The sequence below is a fragment of the Pollicipes pollicipes genome, unplaced genomic scaffold (genome assembly GCF_011947565.3).
Source record: "Pollicipes pollicipes isolate AB1234 unplaced genomic scaffold, Ppol_2.1 Scaffold_4295;HRSCAF=5057_pilon_pilon_pilon, whole genome shotgun sequence".
Taxonomy (NCBI): domain Eukaryota; kingdom Metazoa; phylum Arthropoda; class Thecostraca; order Pollicipedomorpha; family Pollicipedidae; genus Pollicipes; species Pollicipes pollicipes.
The window spans coordinates 9,528,606-9,554,003 of record NW_023596461.1 but is presented as its reverse complement, the minus strand read 5'-3'; the positions used below and the strand labels follow the sequence as shown (position 1 = coordinate 9,554,003).

The 25,398-nt window shown below is 58.2% G+C and overlaps 1 protein-coding gene across 1 annotated transcript; it reads left to right on the top strand.

The window, feature by feature from the left end:
* The first annotated feature begins 1,530 nt into the window (after window positions 1–1,530).
* On the top strand, window positions 1,531–17,760 carry LOC119096676 (protein melted). Its single transcript, XM_037219569.1, has 19 exons — window positions 1,531–1,549; window positions 1,864–2,087; window positions 3,927–4,087; window positions 4,951–5,095; window positions 6,442–6,616; window positions 6,873–7,036; window positions 7,534–7,746; window positions 8,799–8,836; window positions 9,620–9,786; window positions 10,110–10,203; window positions 10,627–10,687; window positions 11,782–11,850; window positions 12,356–12,491; window positions 12,886–13,025; window positions 13,560–13,688; window positions 15,543–15,671; window positions 16,120–16,236; window positions 17,173–17,310; window positions 17,546–17,760. The coding sequence occupies exons 2-19, from the start codon at window positions 2,040–2,042 to the stop codon at window positions 17,687–17,689; spliced, it is 2,268 nt and encodes a 755-aa protein (XP_037075464.1). The 5' UTR covers window positions 1,531–1,549; window positions 1,864–2,039; the 3' UTR covers window positions 17,690–17,760.
* Window positions 17,761–25,398: the final 7,638 nt, after the last annotated feature.

Genomic DNA, 25,398 nt, shown 5'->3' with positions numbered 1-25,398 from the left:
GCATTCAGGGATGTTCCGTCAGGGATCATATGAACATAGAAGGTAATACTGACTGATGACCGAGTTACATTGTCCTCGGCTAGTGTCCGCACAATGATATAGTGTGTATGCCGTCGCACCCGCTGCACATGAAAACAAGTAACTGGTCGTCGTAACTTAGCAAATCCCCGCACCCGTCAGTATTGGGTGATGCGCTGGCACACGTCAACCGACAAGCAGGGACGTCTTAACAGAACAATATTGCTGAAGCGCGAACTGATGAACTCGCAAGCAGCGCTCTCGAATGCATGTACATGGTCTCACTCTCCGCCACCCAGCAAAACTGTCTTTCCGAAAAGCACTATAAGCGAGCTTGCGAATACAAGTAAACACCCTTAAACTCACCCATAACTATGCAAGAACACCACGAGAATGGGACAAAACACGAGCACCTAACTATATTTGGTTCAGCATGCATCCAGCAACACTGCGGGCCACCTCTCGGAAGATTGAAGGCCTAAAAGTGAGTGCTTTCATGCCACCTTTCTTCGACGCAATCAAACAAAGATCATTGAGAAGCAGACTTGATAAATAAAGAAGCTGTGTTGTCTAGAACAGCATTTTCCACTTAAAAGCATACGGATAGCTGTAATTCAGATTATTTGATCATCGAGGCCCTCATCGGAGCCCCGACAGATTGCTGAATGTGGCGGCCGCCACATCCGTTAGCTCAGTTTAACTACATTGATTGCCGCGGCCCTGAGTGACAGAAGTGTGCAGAAATCGAGCCATTGGCGCACGGCATTTAGCCAGCAACTTTTTATGCTGTGACTTTTACCTCCGTGGTTTTTATTAGGTATTATTTTGTTGCCGTTACCTTTTCGATGCCCTCAAGCACCGTATGCCCGGCGTCGCGATTTGGCGCTCCACCCTCCACCCCTTCGGGAAGATGCGTGGCGATGGGCCCCACCAATTAGCGCGGCCGCCCATAGTCTATCGCTTTCTACCAGAGTTGCTGGAAGTTCAAGGCGAGCAGCCCCCCGGCTGCAGCTAGCTCGGCTGCTGTGCAGAGGCGGCGCCAGGTCCTGGAACAGCGGGGCGGCCGTGCAGCACATGGAGCGCGTCCATCCAAAACGCCGCACAGCAGCGGAGGAGAAGCGGACGTCTCGGGGTGGACGAGGGAGACGACAGGGAATCCGCGCCGGGCAGCGCGTGCGGCAGCGACGACATCGCATCGACACTGAAGCGGACTGACGCTGCTGCAGTTCGTCATTGAGCCGATTCGACTTTTTGGTACGTCATCTTCTGTATATTTCGCCATGCATTTGGCAGTCAATGTAGAGACATTTACCAAATTAAATTTTGACTTCCATGTCCCAAAAGCAGTTGCTGTGCCTGGTGAAGTAAAAGGTGTTTTTCACCAGAGCACTAGCTGGCCTTGATTTTTTGGTTGTTTTTGGTAACGTGCAGCTGATACTGGACCTGCATATTCCAAACCTTGAAAAATCTTATTTGGGAGTGTTTACTGCTGTTTATGCATACTGGTCCGTGGGTCGTGGTACGCGTTTGGGTAAGGGGGTATGGGCGTGAGCAGGTGCATGCATACGTAGGTGCTACGTGTTTATACCAATAAGACACTTCGCCTGTGCCTTTGTGAGGCTGTGGGCCAAGGATATGCCGTGGTTTGGAGTGCAGAAAGAGAGTGAAGTGAAGTTTGCCGGTACAGTCTGGTGGTGGCCCTGAGGTCCATGTCATCGGGATGTTATTGTCCGCGGAGCATTGCTTTGAGCCTGCCTGGTGTGAAGGTCCTTATGGTTATTTTCACTTTTTGTCATTTGCCAGGTGCTGAGATACCCAGCTGATCATATGATCTCTGTGTTACAGGGTGATCATGCCTTATTAAATGGTCATAATGAATGCTGTGTTGTGTTTGGAACAAGAAATGGTTTGAAATTCATCTAATATCTGGTTGGCGCTGTTGGTTTATATTGTTGAGAACATGCTGAAGCATCTGCTTGGTGAGACATTTTGAGCTTCATGCCACACCTTCAACAATAAGGATGCATGAACTCTTCCGCCAAGTGCTGAATGAAAAGGACTTATCAAGGGTATGTATTGAAGTGTAACTCATCTCATCCTGCTCTCACAGACTGTGTGTGGTTATGCAGCATCACATTTACAATTATCAAAATGGGATCCATGTACTGAGCTTAAGGTTAGGTGTGTAATATTTATCACTTGTGTGCGAGAGCTGTTCTGTCACATGATGCTTGCATTTTTTGTTGATGTCTAAACATTATGATTTGTAAATATGCCAATATTCACTAGTTGTAATAAGAATAACACAAAATTAGTGTTTCTTTATAAATAGAGAGCAGTGTTGCTATGTAATTAAGTTATAGGTGGATTATGTGCTGTTATTATGGCTATGATTGTAATGGTGTCAGTCCTCTTTCCATTGGAGCAAGTAGATTGCAAATTTAGCATACAGCCAATAGCAGATAATGAATACTAGAGCTGACAATAAATTTGAATATCAGGGTGAATACAGGAAGGTGCATGCTTATGATGATGTCTTTGGGCATGGTACTGTTAGAATTAGGTCTGGATATTTCAGTTAAATCAGTGAATGTTTAGATCTAGCTTTTAGCCATGGCAAAGAAGGGCAGAAACAAATGTTGTCAGATGAGCTGTGGTAATAAGGCATAGGGTTACAAACCTGTGCAGTTTTCTGGGTCCAATTTCTCAGTTAAGTCCTGCTCAATTTTCAGGTCATGCTATTTGCACTCAATATTGGTTTCAGAAAAGGTGACATTGACCATTTTTGGGGTTATGAATCCTATGGATAGGGTAAATTTCTGAAATCCTGTAGTGAGTTTTAGGTGGTGCATTCCTCTGCACAGGATGATGGGTGGTATGTCATCACTCCAATCTACTTGGTGTGATCTGGACATGCAACATTATAAACACCCACAAACTGCCAGGTCCTTAGTTTGCTCACAAAAATACTTGACCACCTGTACGCATTGACCCGCACCCTTTTTAGCGGACATGTCCACTTTTCTGATGTTGCTGTGATACTCAGCATTCAAGTCATCAACCCAGACTTCAGCTTTATTTGCACACTGTTGCTGAAAATCTCATGAGCAATGGTTGCAATAATTGGTTTCAAGGATATTGGCTTCAGCGACTTAGCTGAGAAGGTACCAATGGACATGAGCAGGTAGATTTTCTCTAGATCACAAACTGGATACACCCTGGGATCAAAGCTGATCCAAGGGGGCTGGTAGTGTAGTAGTTAACGCATTTGCATTAAACACTGCGCATTTGGGAAACCAGAAGAACTGGGTTTGATTCCCCACTACCTGCCCTTCGTGCCGGGGTGAGAGGCAGGTGACGCCATTTAGCTTCAGCAGCTGTGTGCGTCGTAAAGCCCCAATGACACACACAACTGATCCAAGGTTCCTAACCAAACTGGTTCTGACTGTGGTCTCAGATTAAGTAAAGCATGATTTATACCTGTTTTACTAAAATCTTGTGGACAGTTTGCAAACAATCAAATAATGCTATAAGAAGGCAAGTGATGGAGAAATGGCTGCTCCTGTTCTTCATTATTTATGGGATTTTTTACTCAGAATGGGTGCTTTGGCTCACTGATGGCCTGTGAAAGCCTTCCAATAAATCAGTTGGGAGCTGCAAAGATGTCTGGGTGTCCCAACCTGGCTCTGGGATCCAGAAGTGACATTTCAGAGGTCATACAATCAGTAATTGCGATCAAAGCTCTGGGTATGTGTACACTATGATGGTACAAAACTTTCCAGACCCACAACATTTCATACCATCCTTTGTCAGAGGGTGGATAGTTGAGGAATCAAAACCAAAGTTGTCACTGCCAAGCAACAACAGTTTCAGTGATGTGATGTATTTGAAGTACTGCCATGTTCCAGGCTGGCGAGCTTTTCTCGCTAGATGATGAACAAGTGGTTGGAGACCTCCAGGAGGTGATCAAGAAGATTCTGGAGGTGACCAGCCGACCAGAGTTCTTGAACAGCATAAATGAGCAGAGCGTTGTGGAGATTGCCATTACCAGGGTGACATCAGCTGTCAGGTAAAGCAACACTCGTGAAGCATCCAGACTCGCCACATAAAAAGTGATGCACAGCACTCTTATACATAGAAATGATACATAGCACTCTTTACTTACTGAAGCAAGCAAAAAGTCCAATGGTGGCAGTGCTGGTATCAAGGAACTAGTGAAACTGAGTGAGCGGAAGCCCACCATTGTGTTCAGGGCTCTGATAGCTATCAAAATGCTCCATTCAGTGCACTAATGCATCACCAGTGTCATAGATGCTTTCAAAGTAGTACTGTATGATCCTTAAGAGTTGTCGTGCTATTGTGGATGGCTCATGGTGTCTTTTGCTTCAACAATTCTCCAGTGATGATGCATGACACCACAAACCGGTGTCATGTGATCAGTGATCATAGTGATAAGTGATCACTATACATAGTCAAATCTTGTTATGTAGCATTTCTGGTGATACAGTTGTCAACAGCCTCTGAAGCCTGCTCCCTTACAAACTTGAGCGAATGTATCAGCAGGATAGGGCGCGACGAACAATTCACCGACATTGCACCAATCACTGTTTTGACCCGATCAGAACGCCGTCTGAACGAATGTGGTGAAACCAATTCTACGACAAATGTGTTGAAATTCTGGATGTTGTACATGCCTCCAATTTGTTCGTTTAGACCGTCCGATAACCAGATACGGACGGTCACGCCGTCCGTACAGCGGCCCCCAGCTCTGTCGGGACCCGCCGTCGAACAACGCCTGCCGGACCAGTGCGCTGGCCGCGGGCGTTCGGTGCTGGACGCCGCCGGTCCCACGCCTGCCGGACCAGTGCGCTGGCCGCGGGCGTTCGGTGCCGGACGCCGCAGGCCCCACGCCGGTGTGCCATGCTCCGGCAGGGACACGCAGACTATCGAGGGCCACGCGGCGCCGCTCGTGCAGCTGCTGGAATCGTGTCTGCAGCACGACCTTAAGCCGTCGGACCGCGACGAGGACCCGCCGCATGCCAAGATGGCGTCCGACGTGCTGGCCTGCCTCTTCCTGGTGAGGCGACCACCTCCGTCCGAGCCGTGCAGCGCAGTTTTTGTCGCGTTTCAGATCTTTCGTTGTGAAATGTTATCATTGACCAAGTTAAGTGCGCTGGCTGAGTCCTGCTGGTTAGAACCATTGTCTCAGAAATGTAACTGCTTCTGCATTTATTTTCTGGTTGCAGAGCCTTTCTATTTTGTGCGAACTTTGCCGCATGTATGAAAGCATATGTGACAGTGCGATCAGTAGGCTCGTCTCACCACAGGAATATATTTCTCGGACGTTTGGTATCATTTCTTCTAATACATATGGTATATGGCGTTTCATAACATGTCGCATGTGGGTATTTATACAGAACAAATTGCGTCGGCTTGAAGTGTCTTAATATCCCACTTTTTGAATACTATGATATCACATATATCATAACCATTTCATTTTGTCAGCTGGCGGCCGGGTTGGCGGTCGCCCTGCGTATACTGCTTTTGCTCGGATGTTTTTTTAATACATTTGTCCCGAATGGTTTGCATGGGTGACTTTGGGTTCAGAGTACCTACTAAGCATAGCTTGTCACATGTACCCTGAACCCACCACCCAAGTCGTACCGTCCACTGCAACGAATAATTTTGCATCCGCCCTTTTGCCGGACAGGAATGCGGAGGTTTTTACGTGCCGCAGCACTTCCTACGAAATTCCCGGAGAACATGGGGGCCTTGATGTTCTTGTGAATCTGTCGATGTTTCTGTTTGTTTTTGTGTGGGTAAATATCGGGCTCATTTTAAGCGTTTGGATTTGGGACGATTGACAACATGCGCTGTGAGTGGTGCTGAGGACGCCAGCTGCAGCCCCATGTTCGCCCGCCCCGTCTCCACCGCTCCCGCTGACCTGTCTCCACCGCTCATGCTGACCCGTCTCCATCGCTCCCGCTGACCCGTCTCCATCTTTCCTCTGACCGGTTTCCGCCGCTCCCGTTGGCCGGTTCTCGCTGCTCCCGCTGACCCGCCTCCACCGCTCCCGCTGACCCGCCTCCACCGCTCCACCTGACCCGCCTCCACCGCTCCCGCTGACCCGCGTCCGCCGCTCCCGCTGACCGGTTTCCACCGCTCTCGCTGACTGGTCTCCACCGCTCCCGCTGATCCGCCTCCGCCGCTCCCGCTGACCCGTCTCCGCCGCTCCCGCTGACCCGCCTCCACCGCTCCCGCTGGCCCGTCTCCACCGCTCCCGCTGGCCCGTCTCCACCGCTCCCTCTGACCCGCCTCCGCCGCTCCCGCTGCCCCGCGCCCGCCGCTCCCGCTGACTGGTCTCCACCGCTCCCGCTGACCCGTCTCCACCGCTCCCGCTGACCCGTCTCCGCCGTTCGTCAGAACTACGGCCGGCCGAGCGTGATGCAGCTGGCCATGCCGGTGGCCGTGCGGTTCCTGGTGAAAGGCAGCCGCGAGCTCAGCCGCAACCTGGCCGCCTACCTGTCACTGGTGGCCATCGAGAACGCCCAGCTGATCGCCGACCACGCCGCCAGCATCATGGACAGCATCGCCGCAGGTGCGCCCCGGCCCGCTCAGAGGCCTTACGCCACGCCGGGCTGGTCAGTGTGGGTGGAATGCCTGTTGAGCGCTCCAGGCGCCACTGCGCTCGGTGGCTCTTAGATGGTGGTTGTTTGGCCTAGACTGGCGGACTGTGAGCCCCAGTCGCAGCTGGGGGTCGGTCGAGAGCCACTCGAGTGTTCTCGAGAGCCACTCGAGTGGTCGAGTGTTCGCACGTTTTGACAGCAGGTGCCCCCCCCCCCCCCCCGCTGCAGGCAACTACCAGCTGACGCAAGTGCTGCCGCCCATCTACCGTCTGCAGCCGGACCGGTTCGCGCGGCACATGACCACGCTCGTGACGGTGATGCCGCTCTGCCTGGGCCAGGAGCGGCTCGCGCTCATCGACCTCTTCCAGCTGATGGCCAAGCAGCAGCCGCAGGTGGGTCGTGCTCCAGCGCGCTCTCGCGGACCGACTGCCGCTCTGGTGTCCAGCCAGGGGCGGTCTGAGGGCCGGACAACGCCGCCGGTGAAAGGTGGAGCCGTCTGTCGTCCGCAGCTCGGTGAACCGGGCACAATGTGGCGGTGTTCGTGAGGATGGCAGATTGGCCTCGCCTGCCGGGACTGCTGTACTATCTCGGGTGAACTGGAGCGCTCTAGTGTGCATCCAGCGCTGATGGCAGGCTGCACAGCCTGGCAGACATTAAGTCTGATGCCAAAGCAGCAACATTTCGACTGTGCACAATCTTTCAGGCTGCGGTAGTGGAACAGCCACGGCGCTCTTATGACGTGCATTGGTGCTGATGGCCAAAATCCGTTCAGCTCCGACGCTGCTACTGCTGTGCGCTCTGACAGCTCGGACGCTGGTGCTGCTGTGTACTCTGACAGCTCGGACGCTGGTGCTGCTGTGTACTCTGACACTGCTCCGCTGTGCGGTAGCTGCTGGTGCCGGCCGTGCCCCAGCTGTGTGACTACCTCTGCTCGCCGCCGCTGGGCGCCGCCACCGCCCAGGTGCTGACCACCATGACCATGGCCGCGCCGCTCGCCATGTCCGAGCACGTCAACAAGCTGAAGCTGACGGTGGACCACCAGCCGGCCACGCTGCCGCACGTGCTGCCCGTCCTGGTGGCGTTCGGCCAGCGCACGTCCCGGGTAAGCGGGCGGCTGGGACCGAGAGTCCCGTTTTGGCTGGCGACGCGAGCTGGCTCCGCCGCTCCGGAAGCTCCCATCAAGGTGTCGGCGCCGTTCATTTCATTGGTTTCCGCGTGTGGCGACGGCGAGACGATGCCGGTGACGACAAATGATGCAGTCACTTGGAGCCGTACGCCGCAGACTCTGTTCCTGTCGGCCAGTTTCTCGTAAACGCAACGCCTGTCCCAGAGCGCGGTGGTGTTTGGCGTGTGCGTGCCGCCGGCCGGCGAGGCTCTGATCGTGCCGGTGCCGGGGCGCGGTGGTGCTTGGCGTGTGCGCGCCGCCGGCGGCGAGGCTCTGATCGCGCCGGTGCCGGGGCGCGGCGGTGTTTGGCGTGCGCGCCGCCGGCCGGCGAGGCTCTGACCGTGCCGGTGCCGGGGCGCGGCGGTGTTTGGCGTGTGTGCGCCGTGGCCGGCGGGGCTCTGACCGTGCCGGTGTCGGGGCGCGGCGGTGTTTGGCGTGTGTGCGCCGTGGCCGGCGGGGCTCTGACCGTGCCGGTGCCGGGGCGCGGCGGTGTTTGGCGTGTGTGCGCCGTGGCCGGCGGGGCTCTGACCGTGCCGGTGTCGGGGCGCGGCGGTGTTTGGCGTGTGTGCGCCGTGGCCGGCGAGGCTCTGACCGTGCCGGTGCCGGGGCGCGGCGGTGTTTGGCGTGTGTGCGCCGCGGCCGGCGGGGCTCTGACCGTGCCGGTGTCGGGGCGCGGCGGTGTTTGGCGTGTGCGCGCCGCCGGCCGGCGGAGCCCACGGCGGGGCTCTGACCGTGCCGATGCCGGAGCGCGGCGATGTTTGGCGTGTGCGCGCCGCCGGCCGGCGAGGCCCTGATCGTGCCGGTGCCGGCAGCCGGTGGCGCGGGACCTGCTGCTGTTCCTGCTGACTCGGGCCGGCGCCGCCGACGGCCTGACCGTGCACACGCTGAGCCAGGAAGTGCGCCAGCTGGTGGCCTGCCACCCGACCCTGCTGCCGCCGGCGCTGCTGCGCGACATGGAGCAGCAGCCGGACCTGGCGGCCGCCGTCCAGAAGCCGCGCCTCTACCTCAGCACCGAGGAGACGTCACGGTGAGCCTGCTGTTCGAGTCGAAAAGGCTTGACGAACCTGCTGTACCACCAGTTACGTCCCGGTGCATAGTTGTAAACATCTGAGTGACAAGCTATAATTGGGAGGCGCATTTCTGGGGTCTGCCCACGGCATGTTCAGTGAAGTATTCGCTTCCGAAACATAGTGAACGTCTGAGTGACAAGCTATAATTGGGAGTCTCATTTCTGGGGTATGCCCACGGCATGTTCAGTGAAGTATTCGCTTCCGAAACATAATAAACATCTGGATGACAAGCTATAATTGGGAGGCGCATTTCTGGGGTCTGCCCACGGCATGTTCAGAGAAGTATTCGCTTGCGAAACATAGTGAACGTCTGAGTGACAAGCTGTAATTGGGAGATGCATTTCTGTGGTCTGCCCTCGGCATGTTCAGAGAAGTATTTGCTTCCGAAACACAGTTGTGAACATCTGAGTGACAAGCTATAATTGGGAGGCGCATTTCTGGGGTCTGCCCTCGGCATTTTCAGAGAAGGATTCGCTCCCGAAACATAAAAGTGTTGATGAGCGCCTTCCGGTACCGTTCATTACATATCGCCCCCCCCCTCTCCCCCCCCCCCCCTGTTATATTTTCCAAAGTCTCAAGAGGGCTGAGGCGAACGCCCTGGACGTACTTGGTGCCAAAACAGCTGGACGGGAGTAGGGTTAAGGAAACTCGAAAGGGCTAGTCGTGTTTCAGCTGCCTGTGACGGCTTTGCTGTTGGTCTGCAGCGCGTTGACTGGGTGGCTCCGTCCGGTCGTTTGCAGGCGTCTGTCGGAGGACAACTGCGTGACGATCGTCAAGGTGGGCTCTGGCGGCAGCCGGGAGCTGTGGTCCACCTCTTCGCGGGACCTGCTGTCGTCGAGGGACCACCTGCGCGGCAAGCTGGCCGACTCCAGCCGGTCGACGCCGCGGCTGAACCAGAGCCGACCCAGTGAGACGCGGACGGCCGGGCGGGGCCGCGCTCGGGTCCCGCCGGCACCCGCACACTGACGCTCTCACTGCGGCCCTGTGGCAGCGCTGTTAAGCTCTCTGCCCCGGCGGCGTCGCGCCTTTGTGTTTCTGGTCCATCGTTTTCATCGTTGGATCGCTACCATGGCTACCTCTCGTCTGACGATACCTTTAGTGCGTCTCGCGCAGCGGGATCCAGTCCACGTCATGTCACTTGTCACTAGCCCCCCCCCCCCCAGGGCTTATAGCTCCTCCCGCGCAGACACGCGTGTGCGTGCATCAGCTCCGTCTGCCTGTGCGTTCCAGTCGCGAGCGCAACGTCCACGTCGCTGATCGGGCTGAAGGCGCCGCTGCACAAGTCCATGACCCAGGTGAACCACTCGTCTCAGCTCATCACCCGGTGAGTGGCCGACGGCCGGATGCTGGTCCGGCCCGACCGCCGGCGCCCCGGCCGCCGCTGCCGCCGGCGGCGGGACAGGACACGACCGGCGCGCTGGACAAGCCGCCATGACGGGCGGTGCCTCACGCGGACACCAGGCTTTTGGCAGCGCGCCCGGACCATTATGCCAGCCTTTGCGGCCTGAAGTTTGAATTTATATTTTTGTTTAATTTTGAATTGAAAGCTGAAGTTTGAAACTTGAATTTGAATTTATGTCAAACAGTTTTCATCGCTGTGAAACTGTCCGCCCTATGCGTTACTAGCAATGGGATGCTCCACTTTTTGGCGTGCGCTGTGTGTGGGATGGGCCGTAGCCTGCTGGGAGCGGTGCCAGCCAGATGCACCACCGGTCCCCACGCTGACCGGGCGCGCCGGGCGCGGCAGGTTTCCGGGTGGCTCGCGCGGCCAGCTGCCGGCCTCTCAGCGGGCGCTGACCAGCCTGACGGTGACGCTGGGGGCGGGGGCCGAGGCTGGGGGCCAGCAGTCGGTCAGGTGAGGCGGCACGTCTCGGTGCTCTGTATGATCGGCCCGTCCCCTCTCTCTCTGTCTGTCGCTCGCTCGGCTCTTTATAGCATCCCGGCCGCCCTCCGTTCGATCTCGTTTGGTTTGCCCGTCGCTGGCTGTGGCCGGCCTCTGGTTTGCAGCGCCGGCGCCGGCGCGCGCGCGTGTGTCTGTGTGAGTCTGCCGTTTGGTTTGCGCCGCCGCCGCCGCCGCCGCCGCATGCCGCGTGCCGCGTGCTAAGCGTCGCTGTGCTGCACGCGTAGCGCCAGCGCCGGCACGCTGTCGGACGAGCCGCCCGCCGCGGCGGCCGCCTCCGCCGGCACCGGCTCCTCGCGGCAGCTATCGGCCGCCGGCCCGGCCCGCAGCCGCCCCCCAGGTGAGCCGCCGCCCCCGCCGTCGGCCGGGCCGGCTAGCGCTGCCGCCCGGCTCCGTTTGCCACTCACGGCCAAAGACGTGGTGCAGTTGGCAGCCCGCGACTGCGATAATGCATTGGGCGTGGAATGATTGGTGGCGCGCATGGCTTGCATAAAGTTTTCTGTTTTGTTTTTTGTTTTTTATGGCACTGTTGACGCTGGAAGTAGTATGCTGTACGCCATGGTTGTTGGATGGCCCGGTAGCTAATCAGATATAGCTGCATAGTCACCCGCTGTCATGTTGTGGTCGGTGACGACCGTTCGTGTTGCTGTGTTGAACTTGCACATTCAAAACATGAGGTGGTGTGCGGCACGACTCTGGTGCCCGGAGTAACGGGGTGTCCGCGACGGGCCTCCGACGCAGTGCAGTCGCCCTGTCGGTCTCCGAGGTGACAGCGTGTCCTGCGCTCTCCCCCGGCGCAGCGGTGTCGCCGACGCCGCCCGCGCGCGCCGTGGGGACGCTCCACTGCGCACGTGCCGAGCCGCCCGCCGCGTTTCAGCGCCGGCGGCCGCGGCGGTCACGTCGGCCGGCGCGCCGACCCCGCAGCCGGGTCCGGCGCCGACGCCGGCGCCGGCGCCGGCGCCAGCAGCGGCCTCGTCCACGGCGCCGTCCACGCCGGTGCAGCGGCGCAACACCACCGTCACGCTGATCAGCGCCGGCGGGCAGCAGGCGTCGGCGCCGTCCGCCACGCAGGTGCGCACGCGGCGCCGCCTCCGGCGCTGTCGCTGGGGCGGCGTGCTGTCCTGTTTTAATCGGAGGCGCCGCGCACTGCCCCACCCGGCGTGACCCCGAGGGGTGCTGCGTACCGCTCTGGCCGAATCACTAGTGCTGCGCGCTGCATTGTTCACTCAGCCATGCAATACTGTTGGGGACGTTCTTTATGGCGCAACTGCACCGTGTGAGTTGTGCGTTACGCACTGCGCCCAAGCTTCGGATACTGTATGATGGCGGTCTGCAGAGGAGTTGTCAAAATAGCAAAAGTCGTTGTGGAGCACCTTAATATCTCATTGGTTGTGTCCAAGCTGCGGTTGCCAGCTCGCAGACGAACCGCATATGAGGCCGAGCTGTATATTTGTTATGCGGACGGCTCACACTGTACCGGGAGTCATATATGCCCGCAGACCTGCCACAGATGTGCACGTGCGCTGGCGGGATGTGCGAGTGGTCCGTACTGACGGCCGTGTTGTTCTGTATGCAGCGCATCAGTGTGTTTGAGCCGTACCAGATGCGGGACACGATGCAGCACTTCTGCGAGAAGCACCTGGACAAGATCAAGGAGTTCATGCAGAAGGTGTCGGTGCGCCTGCCGCTGCCGGGCAGGTGCACCATTGAAGGTCAGCACCGCGGCGGCCCGGCCTGTCCGGTCCGGTCCGGTCCGGTCCGGTCCGGTCCGGTCCGGTCCGGTCCGGTCCGGTCAGAAGCTAAGTGTTCGAGACGCAGAGCTCTGAACGTACATCCGCGAGTAATTTGGTAATCAAAGGTACTTGGCAAGTAAGAATTGGTCGTACGGAGAGCGACTACACGTTCTAACGGGTCGAAACGTTGTGAGGTCACGGATCTGTGTGAGGTCACATACGAAGAGGATCCGGTTTTGGGAAGCATGGGAACTTGTATCCCGAAGTGTGCTCGCGATGTGTCAGAAATTCGCATGCAGAGCTCCACAGCACTTGTCTAGGAGTGGACCGTGTTACGAAACGTGCTGTATTAGTTTGTGTGGCTCCTTTTCAGAGCGTAAAAGCCGAAAGCAAGCCAAGTTGCACTTTATGTGCCAGATTCACGGTGAATATTGTCTATACAACAAGTCTTTTTACCCAATGAAGACAAAAAACCCTCGCACCTGGATTCACCTGATGTTCCTGACGCTCCAGGTAAAGATGCCAGGCTTGTGCTTTCGTCAAACCCCGTGCCACATGTGTTTGCGTGGATAGTATTTAGAGCTTTGTGTGGATGCTGTTGGATTTAAAACCGTACCTTTACGAACCCTGGCATGATTGTTGTTGAACAAGTATGATAAATCCGGAACGAAATCGATGCTTTTCTTCTTGGACCGCAATGCGAGTGCAGCACTTCACGTTGGGCGAGGGAGGGAGGGGGGGGGGGGGGGGGGAGCGTAGGACCGTCTCGGGCGTAGTCCACATACAGGTCGTCGTATGCCTCCCATTGGAAGGCACGGCACACCATGGAAACGATGGCGCTTACCACAGAATTTTGAGTTGTATTTTGATTTTTAATTTTTTTATTCATTTGTTTTTTATTCAATTTGAGTAAATCGAGTATTCCCGAAAGCGACAGCACGGGCTGTTTGCCGCCGAGAGTAAGCCGACAGCAGTGACGGGCATGACCGTGACGCGGCTGGTGGTCGGCTGTGTGGGTGTGACCCCGACCCGGTCCGTGCCGCGCAGGCACGCGCCTCGTCGGCGCTGAGCAGCCGCGATCCGGGGCCGAACAGTCTGAAGAACTGCTGGGACACGCTGCGCTGGGAGTCGACCTCGTTCCTGGAGGTGGTCACCGGCTGCTTCCCGACGGCCAAGGTCAGTCGGCGCCGGCGGCGACTCCGGCGGGCCCCGCCGACTGCCGGCCGCACCGGCGACGAGCAGGGCAGGTCATCACCACGCTACCCACCACCTCATCACGTCACCGACGTACTACCTCACTGCTTCACTGCCTTACCACCTCACAACCTCACCACTACTCACCACCTTGCCATCTTGCCGCCTGACCACATCACCACCTCACCGCCTCTCTGCCTCGCCGCCTCACCGCCCCACTATCTCACCTCATCACCTCACCACCTCACCACCGCTCACCACCTTACCACCTTGCCGCCTCACCACATCACCACCTCACCACCTGTCTGACTCACCACCTCCCTGCCCCACCGCCGCACCGCCTCACTGCCCCACTATCTCACCTCACCACCTCACTGCCTCACCATGCATCACCACCTCGCCACACCTCACTACCTCACCACATCACCACGTCGTCGCACCTCACCACCTTGGCAGGCGCTCACACCGACCGCTGGCAGTCGCGGCTCAGACACTTGGCTATCCAATGTGCCGACCTAGCCGCGCAGGTGCCTACAGCTCCCCTTGCAGATCTGGGGGGCCCGCGTGTGTTCGAACCGCGGGTCTCTGATCGCCGGCGTGCAGTCGTGGCCGGCGTAAACGGCATTGTTGCCGTGCGATGCGCCGCGCGGTGCGTCGGCAGGCTACGCGTTGATGTGAATTGGCGATGGTCGGGAGGTGAAAGTAGCCCTATTCGAAATGTTGAAATATGCTCTCCCAACTGGTCCAGGCGGGCTACTTTAGGTCAAACCCATAGAAGGTGGGCACTGAAAGCCTGCTCACTTGGTTCGTAGACACCTTGGGTCTTAATTAGCCTCTTTAAGTTGTTTTTACGCGTAAAGGTGTGAAAGATAGAACTTCTCTTTAGATGATAAAAAATCCGGATTTCACATTGGTCAGCTCTGTAAGCGACGCTGGATCGAAGGCAGCTCTGTTTATATTTCATTAACTTTGTTATATGTGAAATCGGCGGTACCACATCTGTGAACAGCCGGAAAGTAGACAATGAAAGCCAAGCACGGGAGAGACCTAGCTCAGGTGTTCTGCTTTTTTACTCCGGAGAGCTCAGGCTGTCAGCTTTGTATTTACCCCCGATCCCTGAAAGTTGTATCCCCAAATACACGCGCAATCACGCTGCAAATGCCTCTCTTTTGCTGCATTTCGACTAGTTAGCGTGACTGGTTTCGTGTCCACATTACTTGGTAAGCACAATTTGCCGCGTGTTTCCTGAATCCAGCGGCCAAGTTATGCCGACCAGCGGAACGAACAGTTTTGCCTCCGCTTTTGTCTACGCAGGACTGCAGAACGTTTTGCGTGTCACACAATGTTACGGCGGGGCAGCCCCGGGCCTGGGTTGACCCGCGTTGGCCGGTCGCTAGATGACCTTGCCATGTCAGCTGCTCCAAATATTGCGCCCGCTCTGGGACTCTCTTCGGCGCTTTATAAGTTCGTTGACGATCGACTGAGATCACAATGAATGACGGCACTCAAGCTTTGGCACATGAACACGTGACCCGTCCAAGGCCACTGACCTGTAGCGACATTGGCTCCCGCAATGATGCGTCGACGACGTGTGTAGACGCCTCGGTGTCGGGTGGTGCGCGTTTGCGCCCCGGCGGCCGGACGCGCTCGGCCGACTGCGGACTGCAGACTGCAGACTGCAGACTGTAGACTGGTGCTGGCACCACTGCCGACCTGCAGTCTGTCAGGGCTCCCGATGCTAGTAGTCACACCCGACCCGTGTTGACCTGTCCTGACCTCTACTTGGTCGTGTTTTCTCACTCGCACCGAGACCTGACCTGTGGGCTGTGGCGGCAGGAGACGGACGTGCTGCTGCAGGAGCTGCGCAGCGCCCGCTTCTTCGACGTGTTCGAGTACAACGGCATGCAACAGCAGTGGGGCTGCTTCCTCTGCAACCACCCAGAGAAGGCCGAGGGCTTCGTCAAGGTAGGCGGCGTGCGAGGGGATCTGTACTCCACCGACCGGCTCGGGAAACCGTATCCAGCGGCTCATTCACCACGTCACACCTGGTGGGCAGCTGTTTTACGTGTACATGTTCATAGGCCAACCGTGTAGAATTCATTAAGCCTTTTGGATGTGTTGTCAACAGGATCGGTCTGTAAGGTTATTTTAAATAGTTCGAAAATTGCCTCTCCCAGATTTCATACAAATTCATGCAAAGACCTTAACGCGAATTGGCTCCACTGCTCCGAAGCTCTTCAGCCGAGTGTTGAGGTCTGGGCGCCGCACGGCCGGAGGTGGCCTGGCGGGAGCACGGGAGCGGGCCCGCACATCAGTGCGCTCCAGTCCGCTCCGGTCAGGTGTGCTGCTGTGGTCGGTGCATGACCCGACCCGACCCGACCTGATTTGACCTGGCCGATGCGCCGCACCGCAGCCCGACCAGCCGGTGATGGAGGGGCAGCTGAAGGAGAAGAAAGGCCGCTGGAAGATCTTCCAGCGGTGGAGGACGCGCTACTTCACCTTGTCGGGCGCCCACCTCAGCTACCGCTGCGTAAGGCGCGCGGCGTGTGGTCGGCAGACAGCTGACCACTCGGTGTCACGTGTGCTGCGATGTATAGCTGGCAGTCGGAGTCTGGGACGTGACGGGCGGCCGTTACAGTGAGCGCCGCGCTGGCCTTCCTGCTGTTGTTCCTGGCCCAGTCCTCCCATGCCTTCGTCAGCCCAGCTGTCCTCCCATGCCCCGTCAGCCCAGCCGTCGTCCCATGCCTTCCATCAGCCCAGGCATCCTCCCATGCCTCCCATCAGCCCAGCCGTCGGCCATGCCTCCCACCAGCCCAGCCGTCGTGCCATGCCTCCCACCAGCCCAGCCGTCGTGCTCATGCCTCCCACCAGCCCAGCCGTCGTCCCATGCCTCCCACAGCCCAGCCGTCGTGCCCATGCCTCCCATCAGCCCAGCCGTCCGGGCATGCCTCCCACCAGCCCAGCCGTCGTGCCATGCCTCCCACCCGCCCAGCCGTCGCCCATGCCTCCCACCAGCCCAGCCGTCGTACCATGCCTCCCCCAGCCCAGCCGTCGTGCCATGCCTCCCACCAGCCCAGCCGTCGTGCCATGCCTCCCACCAGCCCGCGTCGTCCCATGCCTCCCATCACCCAGCCGTCGTGCCATGCCTCCCACCAGCCCAGCCGTCGTGCCATGCCTCCCACCAGCCCAGCCGGTCGTGCCATGCCTCCCACCAGCCCACCGTCGTGCCATGCCTCCCACCAGCCCAGCCGTCGCCCCATGCCTCCCACCAGCCCAGCCGTCGTACCATGCCTCCCACCAGCCCAGCCGTCGTGCCATGCCTCCCACCAGCCCAGCCGTCGTGCCATGCCCTCCCACCAGCCCAGCCGTCGTGCCATGCCTCCCACCAGCCCAGCCGTCGTGCCATGCCCCCGTCATCTGCAGCGGCATGACGGCCAGCGGGACTGACGGCCCCGTTCGGTTGCAGTCCGAGCAGCCGCGGCTGGACAACCACGAGATCGGCGTCCACGAGATCCGATCGGTCAAGGTCAGCCGCAGCGGCCGCAACATCCCCAAGGCGTTCGAGATTTTCACGCACGACCGCACCTACGTCCTCAAGGCCAAGGTGGGCGCAGCGCCTGTCGAGCTGTTCTCGCAGGGGTGTGGACTGTGGGGTGTAAGCGCGTCAGCAGGGTTTGTGGTCGAGCTAGTCCAGTGGAGCGACGGTACCAGCTGGCTGCGGTCTGTGTTGTGCCGTCCTGACCTGTGTGTTTGATTACTGGGGATGTTCGAGTTGGGTTAGGTCGGGCGGCGGCGCGCGCACCATGCGCCCTCATATGCGTCTGGTGTGCGGCTGGCAGGATGGCAAGAAGACCGAAGAGTGGGTGCGCTGCCTGTCGGTGGCCGTGGCGCACCAGCACAGCCGGCCGCGCGCCGACACCATCAGCCTGGGCGTCAACTCGGTGGCCAACCTGCACAGCATGCCGCAGCTGGCTACGCTCTGAGCGGGCAGACGCCCGGCCTGCCCGCGCGCCACGTGTGCGGTCCGCCGGCGGGAGAGCGGGGTCGCGGCCGAGCCGGAGCCGTGGCCGGCGGGAGCAGGGGCTGCCGGCGGGCAGAGCAGGGTCGCGTCCGAGCCGGAGCCATGGCCGGCGGGAGCAGGGGCTGCTGGCGGGCAGAGCGGGGTCGCGACCGAGCCGGAGCCGTGGCCGGCGGGAGCAGGGGCTGCCGGCGGGCAGAGCAAGATGGCGGCCGAGCCGGAGCCGTGGCCGGCGGGAGCAAGGGCCGCAGCGACCCAGCCGGGGCGCGTCCCGCCGCCGGCCGCTGGGGCAGTGCGTGCGGCGCTGCGCCGCTCTTCTGCCGTATTGACGCGATGCGAGGAGACGTCGCCAACCGATCCGCCCATGCCGAACCGCGCTGTGAGGTGTTAGCTAGCGATGACTGGTGTCGGACGTGAGGGTACAAATCACTGGGGGCATCGGGGCCGTCGTGCGCGTTGCCTGCCATCAGGCAGCTTGTTGTGCTTTGATTCGTCGACATTCCTCTTGGTCTATTCGGGAAGCGTCTAGATATTACTTAATACTGCGCTGATGAGATTCCATATGTCCTAGCCAAGCTAACAGCCGAAGCTAGTGTGCTTTAAGCCGTTTGAAAGGCTGAGCGGTTTTTGGTACGATTCTTACTGGATGTATACATAATAGCACGCGCGTGGGCTTGGGCGCTTGCCTCGCCGCTTCGTTGTTGGTTAAGAAATCGTGCTGGGCCATGTTCGCTTGATGTGTGGAGCCGACTGTCGTGTGCTTTGCTCAAGCTCTGTGACAAGTCCGCACCGACAGCGGGCGGACTGTTCGCCTGCGCCGGTCTCGTGAGCCGCGGCCCCGGGGGGGGGGGGCCGTCCCTAGGACAGGGCCGCAACCCCAGGGGTGGTCCTTCCTGAAGAGGCCATGTGACCCCAGAGGTGGTCCCTTCCGTCCGGACAGGTCCATGACCCCTCGGGGCAGTTTCTCCCGTCCGGACATGTTACGACACGAGGCATCCGTTGTCTTTCAAGCGTCGCTGCTCGGCTGACCTGGGCCGGGAGGCTGCCCAGGCGAGGTCCACAATCCCCGCGTTTGGTGTCGCCGTTTTTACGTACTTGAATTTATATTTATACGTATTTATCTGCGGTGTTGCGGAGCGCAGATCAGGCCGGTGCGGATACACCCGACAAATTCGGAATGTGATCTTGCGGTTCTTCCATTTGTTGTGACAGCGAGCGGATGGTGAAACGTGTTCCTGTCAACTGTGGCTTTCAACGGGTGCGATTTCGATGAATAACGCTAGTTTTTTAATGCCTGACGTGGGAGACCCGACATCAGCTGTTATGTTCTGCAGTGCCAGAGGTGCCTGCCTCAATAAAGCATAACACGGACGTGTGTATTGCTGCCTGATTTGGGGATCAGGTTACGCTTGGGGGTGTTTGTCTACATCATACAGCCTTGGATGAAGGCCAGAAATGTGCCGGTAGCTGCCTGTGTTGCCCTGAGTGAGGGTGCGGTATGGACTCTTAACATGCATCTCTCGTCGAAATGCTTGACTAACTAATACGAGGGATACAAAACGAGCTAGTTGAACCATCGGCATGATGAACCACAACCATGATGGGGAGTTGACGCCAGGAGCGTCTTTACAATCTGGTAAAGACGTAGAACGAACAGTTATGTGGAACGAGACACAGCTTCGTCCCGGAGGACCCGGCGGTCCTCGGAGAGACGGCAGCAGGCACTGGTAACAGTTACCGAGTCAGCAGCGGCGGTCCTGAGGCGGTTCGTCCATCAGTGGAGGAAGGCACTTGGCGACGACATGTAAGGCGGACATGGTGCGCATGACAATACAATGCATAGTTATTAACCGACATACGCGCTCTCAAAATAAAATGGAGAGGCCGGATCGACCGAAGAAAAAAAACATTGTAATTTTGGACGGCGATACCGAAGGCCGGTACTTAGCGTCCTAAGTAGATTGGAACTAAACACTTTTTGAGCCAATTTCTAGCGAGACCCATTTTTGAATTGAATGCCGCTTGAATCTTGATGCGTTTGAGTGAGGCCACGTTTGAGACCGCGTCTCCACCGATTCTATGCATGTGACCGCGAGTCTCGGGGGCAGCCGTTCTACAGGAGCGGCGCCACATGACACAGCGGGTCACCGACCGCTTGCTGAAGCTCTAGTTGTTGCACGGCCCGACAGAGGGCCACCAGCTGGAGCAGCCGGTGCAGGCGGAGCCGCGGCCGGGGGCAGCCCGCGCCGCGCAGGTGCGCCACCAGCAGCTCCCGCAGGTGGCACTGGATCGGCGCCACCAGCTGGCCGTGGGACAGCAGCGGGGCCAGGCCTGCACGCCCGCGACACACGGCGCCAGGAGGCGGTCAGCACCCGAACTACCAGATTAATCGCACAGCTCTGAACACGTCTGACACCCTGCGACAAGCCTAGCTCAATGGTTCAATGCAAGATGCCATTCCGCCGCGCATTATCGTCTGTTACGCCAACATTGGGACATAGAAACACGCATTGACATGGGGCGAATCCGGGCTGAGGTACCGATATCCTTAACTACATCCTCTTCATCTTCTTACTGTAAAATTATCTGCCAAGCTCACGGTTCTGCTAGAGACGGAACTTGTTCAAAATAAGTGGTGGCACATTGGGACCAACGTCGACCCTCCCTGCACAACGCTTAAGAGTGCAACGCTGAGGCCAAAAGGCATTGCGGTGGATCAAACCCTCCCATGCAAGCTGCGCATAGGCGCCATCTGACTGCTGTTGGTCACCACCCGTGACGCGGCTGACCTGGGTCGAACACGATGATGAGCTCCAGGAGGCGCACCTCCACCGGGTCGGGCCGCAGCTGGCGCACGGCGGCCGCCAGCTGTTCCAGCCGCCGGTCGCAGCCGCTGCCGTCCCAGGCGGCCGCCAGGCGCAGCAGCAGCAGCAGCCGGGCACAGCCGGCCAACAGCAGGCGCTGGTCGTCGGCCGGGAACAGCGCCAGGTGTGCCAACGTGTCCGGTGGCGGCGGCGGCAGCGGCGGCGGGGCGACGCTCGGTCGGTCGGAGGGCGTCGCCGGTGGCAGACGGCGTCGAGGACGGGGCCTGCGCGGGCCGCGCTCCTCCTGAACAGCTGCAGCGGGGCGGTTCAGAGGTCACGGCCGGTCACGCTCACACCGGGCCGGCTGGGGTACCCCTCCCTCTACAGAGCTGTGGCCAGCGGCGGGTCAGTCAGGCCACACGCCTGGTGAACGCCCCAATGCTCAATGCCACGATTGGCAATGCCACCCACTTGGCTGCGACCTCGGCTCTACACAGGTTAACGTCACGTCTTCTGCCTGCCAGGTCTCCAAGTGGGTGCAAAAAGGTCCGTCAACAACATTCTATCATGGAATCCCGCGGTTGCGATAATCCTGAGACGCGCCCATCAATGACAACGCTCTTAAACATTGGAGACCCGCCACATAACGCCAAGGAGACACGATTCACAACACGCGCACTTGTATGAGCACACCGCGCAATAATTAATACATAGTTCATGAACGGTACGCCCCTAATTTCTGACGGGGCACTGCGGTATACCTGTTGGGTTCATGTTGACGGAGAGACACTTGCCGAAGCGACAGGCGGGGCACCAGTTGCGCCGTGACCGGTCCACGAGACAGTCCCGGCGGCCAGCTGACGGCGCGTCACGTGGGGTCACAAGTAGGCTCACATCATGCTCTGGGTCAGTGCCACCGTCAGCTTAACCAGCTTAACTCGCTTAACTCGCTTACCGCCTTAACGCGCTGTCAATAGTGACGCACTGATCGATGGGGTCATCTTCATTCCTAACCGTTTTCTTAAAAATACACTGACACCATGCATCACGACACAAATGACACCACGCAGGTAACCTGAAGGGTTAGCAGTCCGGCGCTACAGACGCAGGCGTTAGACGACCTGTCCTCCGGACGGTGCGCTTGAAGAAGCAGGAGCAGCCCGTCGCAGCAGACAGCGCCATAGTGACGGCCGAAGGAGCGGTCCCCGCAGAACGGCACACGGTGTCTGGGAGGGCACACCTCTGCCTGTGGGACGGGTACGGTGTCTGGGAGGGCACACCTCTGCCTGTGGGACGGGGTACGGTGTCTGGGAGGGGCACACCTCTGCCTGTGGACGGGGTAAGCGGTGTCTGGGAGGGCACACCTCTGCCTGTGGGACGGCACGGTGTCTGGGGAGGGCACACCTCTGCCGTCGGGACGGGGTACGGTGTCTGGGAGGGCACACCTCTGCCTGTGGGACGGGGTACGGTGTCTGGGAGGGCACACCTCTGCCTGTGGGACGGGGTACGGTGTCTGGGAGGGCACACCTCTGCCTGTGGGACGGGGTACGGTGTCTGGGAGGGCACACCTCTGCCTGTGGGACGGGGTACGGTGTCTGGGAGGGCACACCTCTGCCTGTGGGACGGGGTACGGTGTCTGGGAGGGCACACCTCTGCCTGTGGGACGGGGTACGGTGTCTGGGAGGGCACACCTCTGCCTGTGGGACGGGGTACGGTGTCTGGGAGGGCACACCTCTGCCTGTGGGACGGGGTACGGTGTCTGGGAGGGCACACCTCTGCCTGTGGGACGGGGTACGGTGTCTGGGAGGGCACACCTCTGCCTGTGGGACGGGGTACGGTGTCTGGGAGGGCACACCTCTGCCTGTGGGACGGGGTACGGTGTCTGGGAGGGCACACCTCTGCCTGTGGGACGGGGTACGGTGTCTGGGAGGGCACACCTCTGCTGTGGGACGGGGTACGGTGTCTGGGAGGGCACACCTCTGCCTGTGGGACGGGGTACGGTGTCTGGAGGGCACACCCTCTGCCTGTGGGACGGGGTACGGTGTCCGGGAGGGCACACCTCTGCCTGTGGTACGGGGTACGGTGGTCTGGGAGGGCACACCTCTTGCCTGTGGGACGGGGTACGGTGTCTGGGAGGGCACACCTCTGCCTGTGGGACGGGGTACGGTGTCTGGGAGGGCACACCTCTGCCTGTGGGACGGGGTACGGTGTCTGGGAGGGCACACCTCTGCCTGTGGGACGGGGTATGGTGTTCTGGGAGGGCACACCTCTGCCTGTGGGACGGGGTACGGTGTCTGGGAGGGCAGCACCTCTGCCTGTGGGACGGGGTACGGTGTCTGGGAGGGCACACCTCTGCCTGTGGGGAACGGGTAACGGTGTCTGGGAGGGCACACCTTCTGCCTGTGGGACGGGGGTACGGTGTCTGTGAGGGCACACCTCTGCTGTGGGACGGGGTACGGTGTCTGGGAGGGCACACCTCTGCCTGTGGGGACGGGGGTACGTGGTCTGGGAGGGCACACCCTCTGCCTGTGGGACGGGGTACGGTGTCTGGGGAGGGCCACACCTTCTGCCTGTGGGACGGGGTACGGTGTCTGGAGGGCACACCTCTGCCTGTAGGAAGGCGGTATACGGTGTCTGGGAGGGCACACCTATGCCTGTGGGAAGGCACACGGGTGTTCTGGGAGGGCACACCTCTGGCGTCGGAAGGGGTAGGTACTGTGTCTGTGACGGGCACACCTCTGCCTGTGGGACGGCAACGACTGTCTGAGAGGGCATTCCTCTGCTGGGGACGGTGTATGTAGTGTTTGGGAGGGGCACACTCTGCCTGCCGTTCGGTACACGGTGCCTGGAGGGCACACCTTGCCCGCGGGACGCAACGGTGTCTGGGAGGGCTATCTCTGCCTGTAGGGACGGGGGTACGGTGTCTGCGAGAGTACACCTCTGCTGTGGGACGGCGGTACTGTGTCGGGAGGGCACAACTCTGCCTGTGGGCCGGTTGGTTACGGTGTCTGGGAGGGCCACACCTCGGCCTTGCCGGAACGGCACACGGTGCTGGGGACGGCCACCACCTCTGCCTACAGGACGTGGTACGGTGTCGGCCAACTGCCAGGGTACGCCCATGGCTGGAGACAGGGGCAAAAACGCCACCTCACACGGTACCAGTGAGAATGCACCCCTGCCTGGAAGATGGGGCTAGGTGTCATCTCCCACGACACCAGCAAAAACTCACCCCTTCCCGAGAGATGTACCTAGATGCCACTTTACACAGTATCGGGGAGAATGCACCCCTGCCTGGGAAACGAGGCTAGGTATCACCTTAGACGGTACCAGTGAGAATGCACGCCTGCCTGGGAGACGGGCTATGTATCATCTCACACAGCACTGGTGGGGTACTTGCATCCTACTTACGGACAGCTGCCACTGCACACACCAGTTCATACCGGTATACTCGGGCAAGGGTTCTCAGTGTTGCCTCGGAAACAAGTCTAGATAGGGTTTTCTCATTGGCTACACAGAAGTCCCAGATTGCAGCAGTAGTGTAACTAGGATGGTGCCCATGAGGCCAAATAGGGGTCTTATAAAAGGGGTGCCGAAGGGATTTGGAACACAAGTACGTATTCCTGAAGTACTTCACATTTGTTCGTGAAAAGCTATGCGTATGGTTTAATGGTCGTATGACAGAAGAACACATGCAAAACCTTAACGCAAAAGCTCGTTAGCAAATGTTCGCATCGTATGCAAAAGTATGAGAATACGAACGTCGTGTGGTTTAGTACCCATGAAAAGTGTCCGTATTGACAAAAGGTCATAAAGATAAAAGTTCACATGGGAAAAGGTCGTGCACATTAAGTATGTACGCTATTTGTTGTAAGCGATTCAACGTCGCAAATGTTTGTAAAGGATAAAATTGATTCGATGGAAGTGCGCACATATTCGTCAGCAGCATAAGCGTGGGAACAGGGGTCCATTGGTGCACCCCCTACTTTTGTAATGTCCGTGAAGTTGCCGATTTATCCAGCGATTTATTCAGCCACGAGTTGTGATTTATCTACAAACACGTGATATTGCAAATTATGGCACGATAGCATCGAAAATTATGTTTATTTTCAAATGTTACGTTAATATCCTTCACGGTCAAAAGCAATGTCAAATAACGGGAAATTTCATATCACCAAACATGCCGCCCGACTCTAAATTTGCAAGCATCAGAATGTTCGCAAGCGCAAGGAATAGCGTCCGCCAAAACGTCTTGCCTTGTGAAGGTGACCCTCCGAGGTCAAGCTCAGGCTCAAAGCACAGGGAACACCATGACCAAAAAATTACCGGCCGATGTAATTTTTTCAAGCATCATAGATAAGACAGTAACATAAGCCTACCATAGCAGAAGACTTCTGACTTCTGCTATGGTTTCAAGAAAGGCATGCTGCCCAAATATCAACCCACCTATATCTATATTCTCCTGGTTTTTCCGACGAATGAGGCTAATACTGCTGTCTTATCTGTGTGACTAATGTTCCTCGTTAATGCCCTGAACAAATTATGTAATTTTCAAGCATCATAATATTTTTAAGCGCAAGAACTAGCGTCCGCCCAAAAAGTACTGGCCTCTCAAGGCCTCTCTTCAAGGTCAAACACGGGCTCAAAGGATGAGCAGCTCCATATCACCAAAACATTAGAGGTCGATTTTAAACTTGCAAGCCCCAGAATATTAACCACAGAAGGAGCTAGCGTCCGTCAAAAAGTCCTAACCTCTCAAAGTTGTCCATCAAGCTCAAACTAAGACTCAAATGACGGGGGGACCTTGGCGATTTATTCAGCGATTTTTTCCGCGACGGGTTCCGATTTCCCTGAAAAGACACCAGTTATGTGG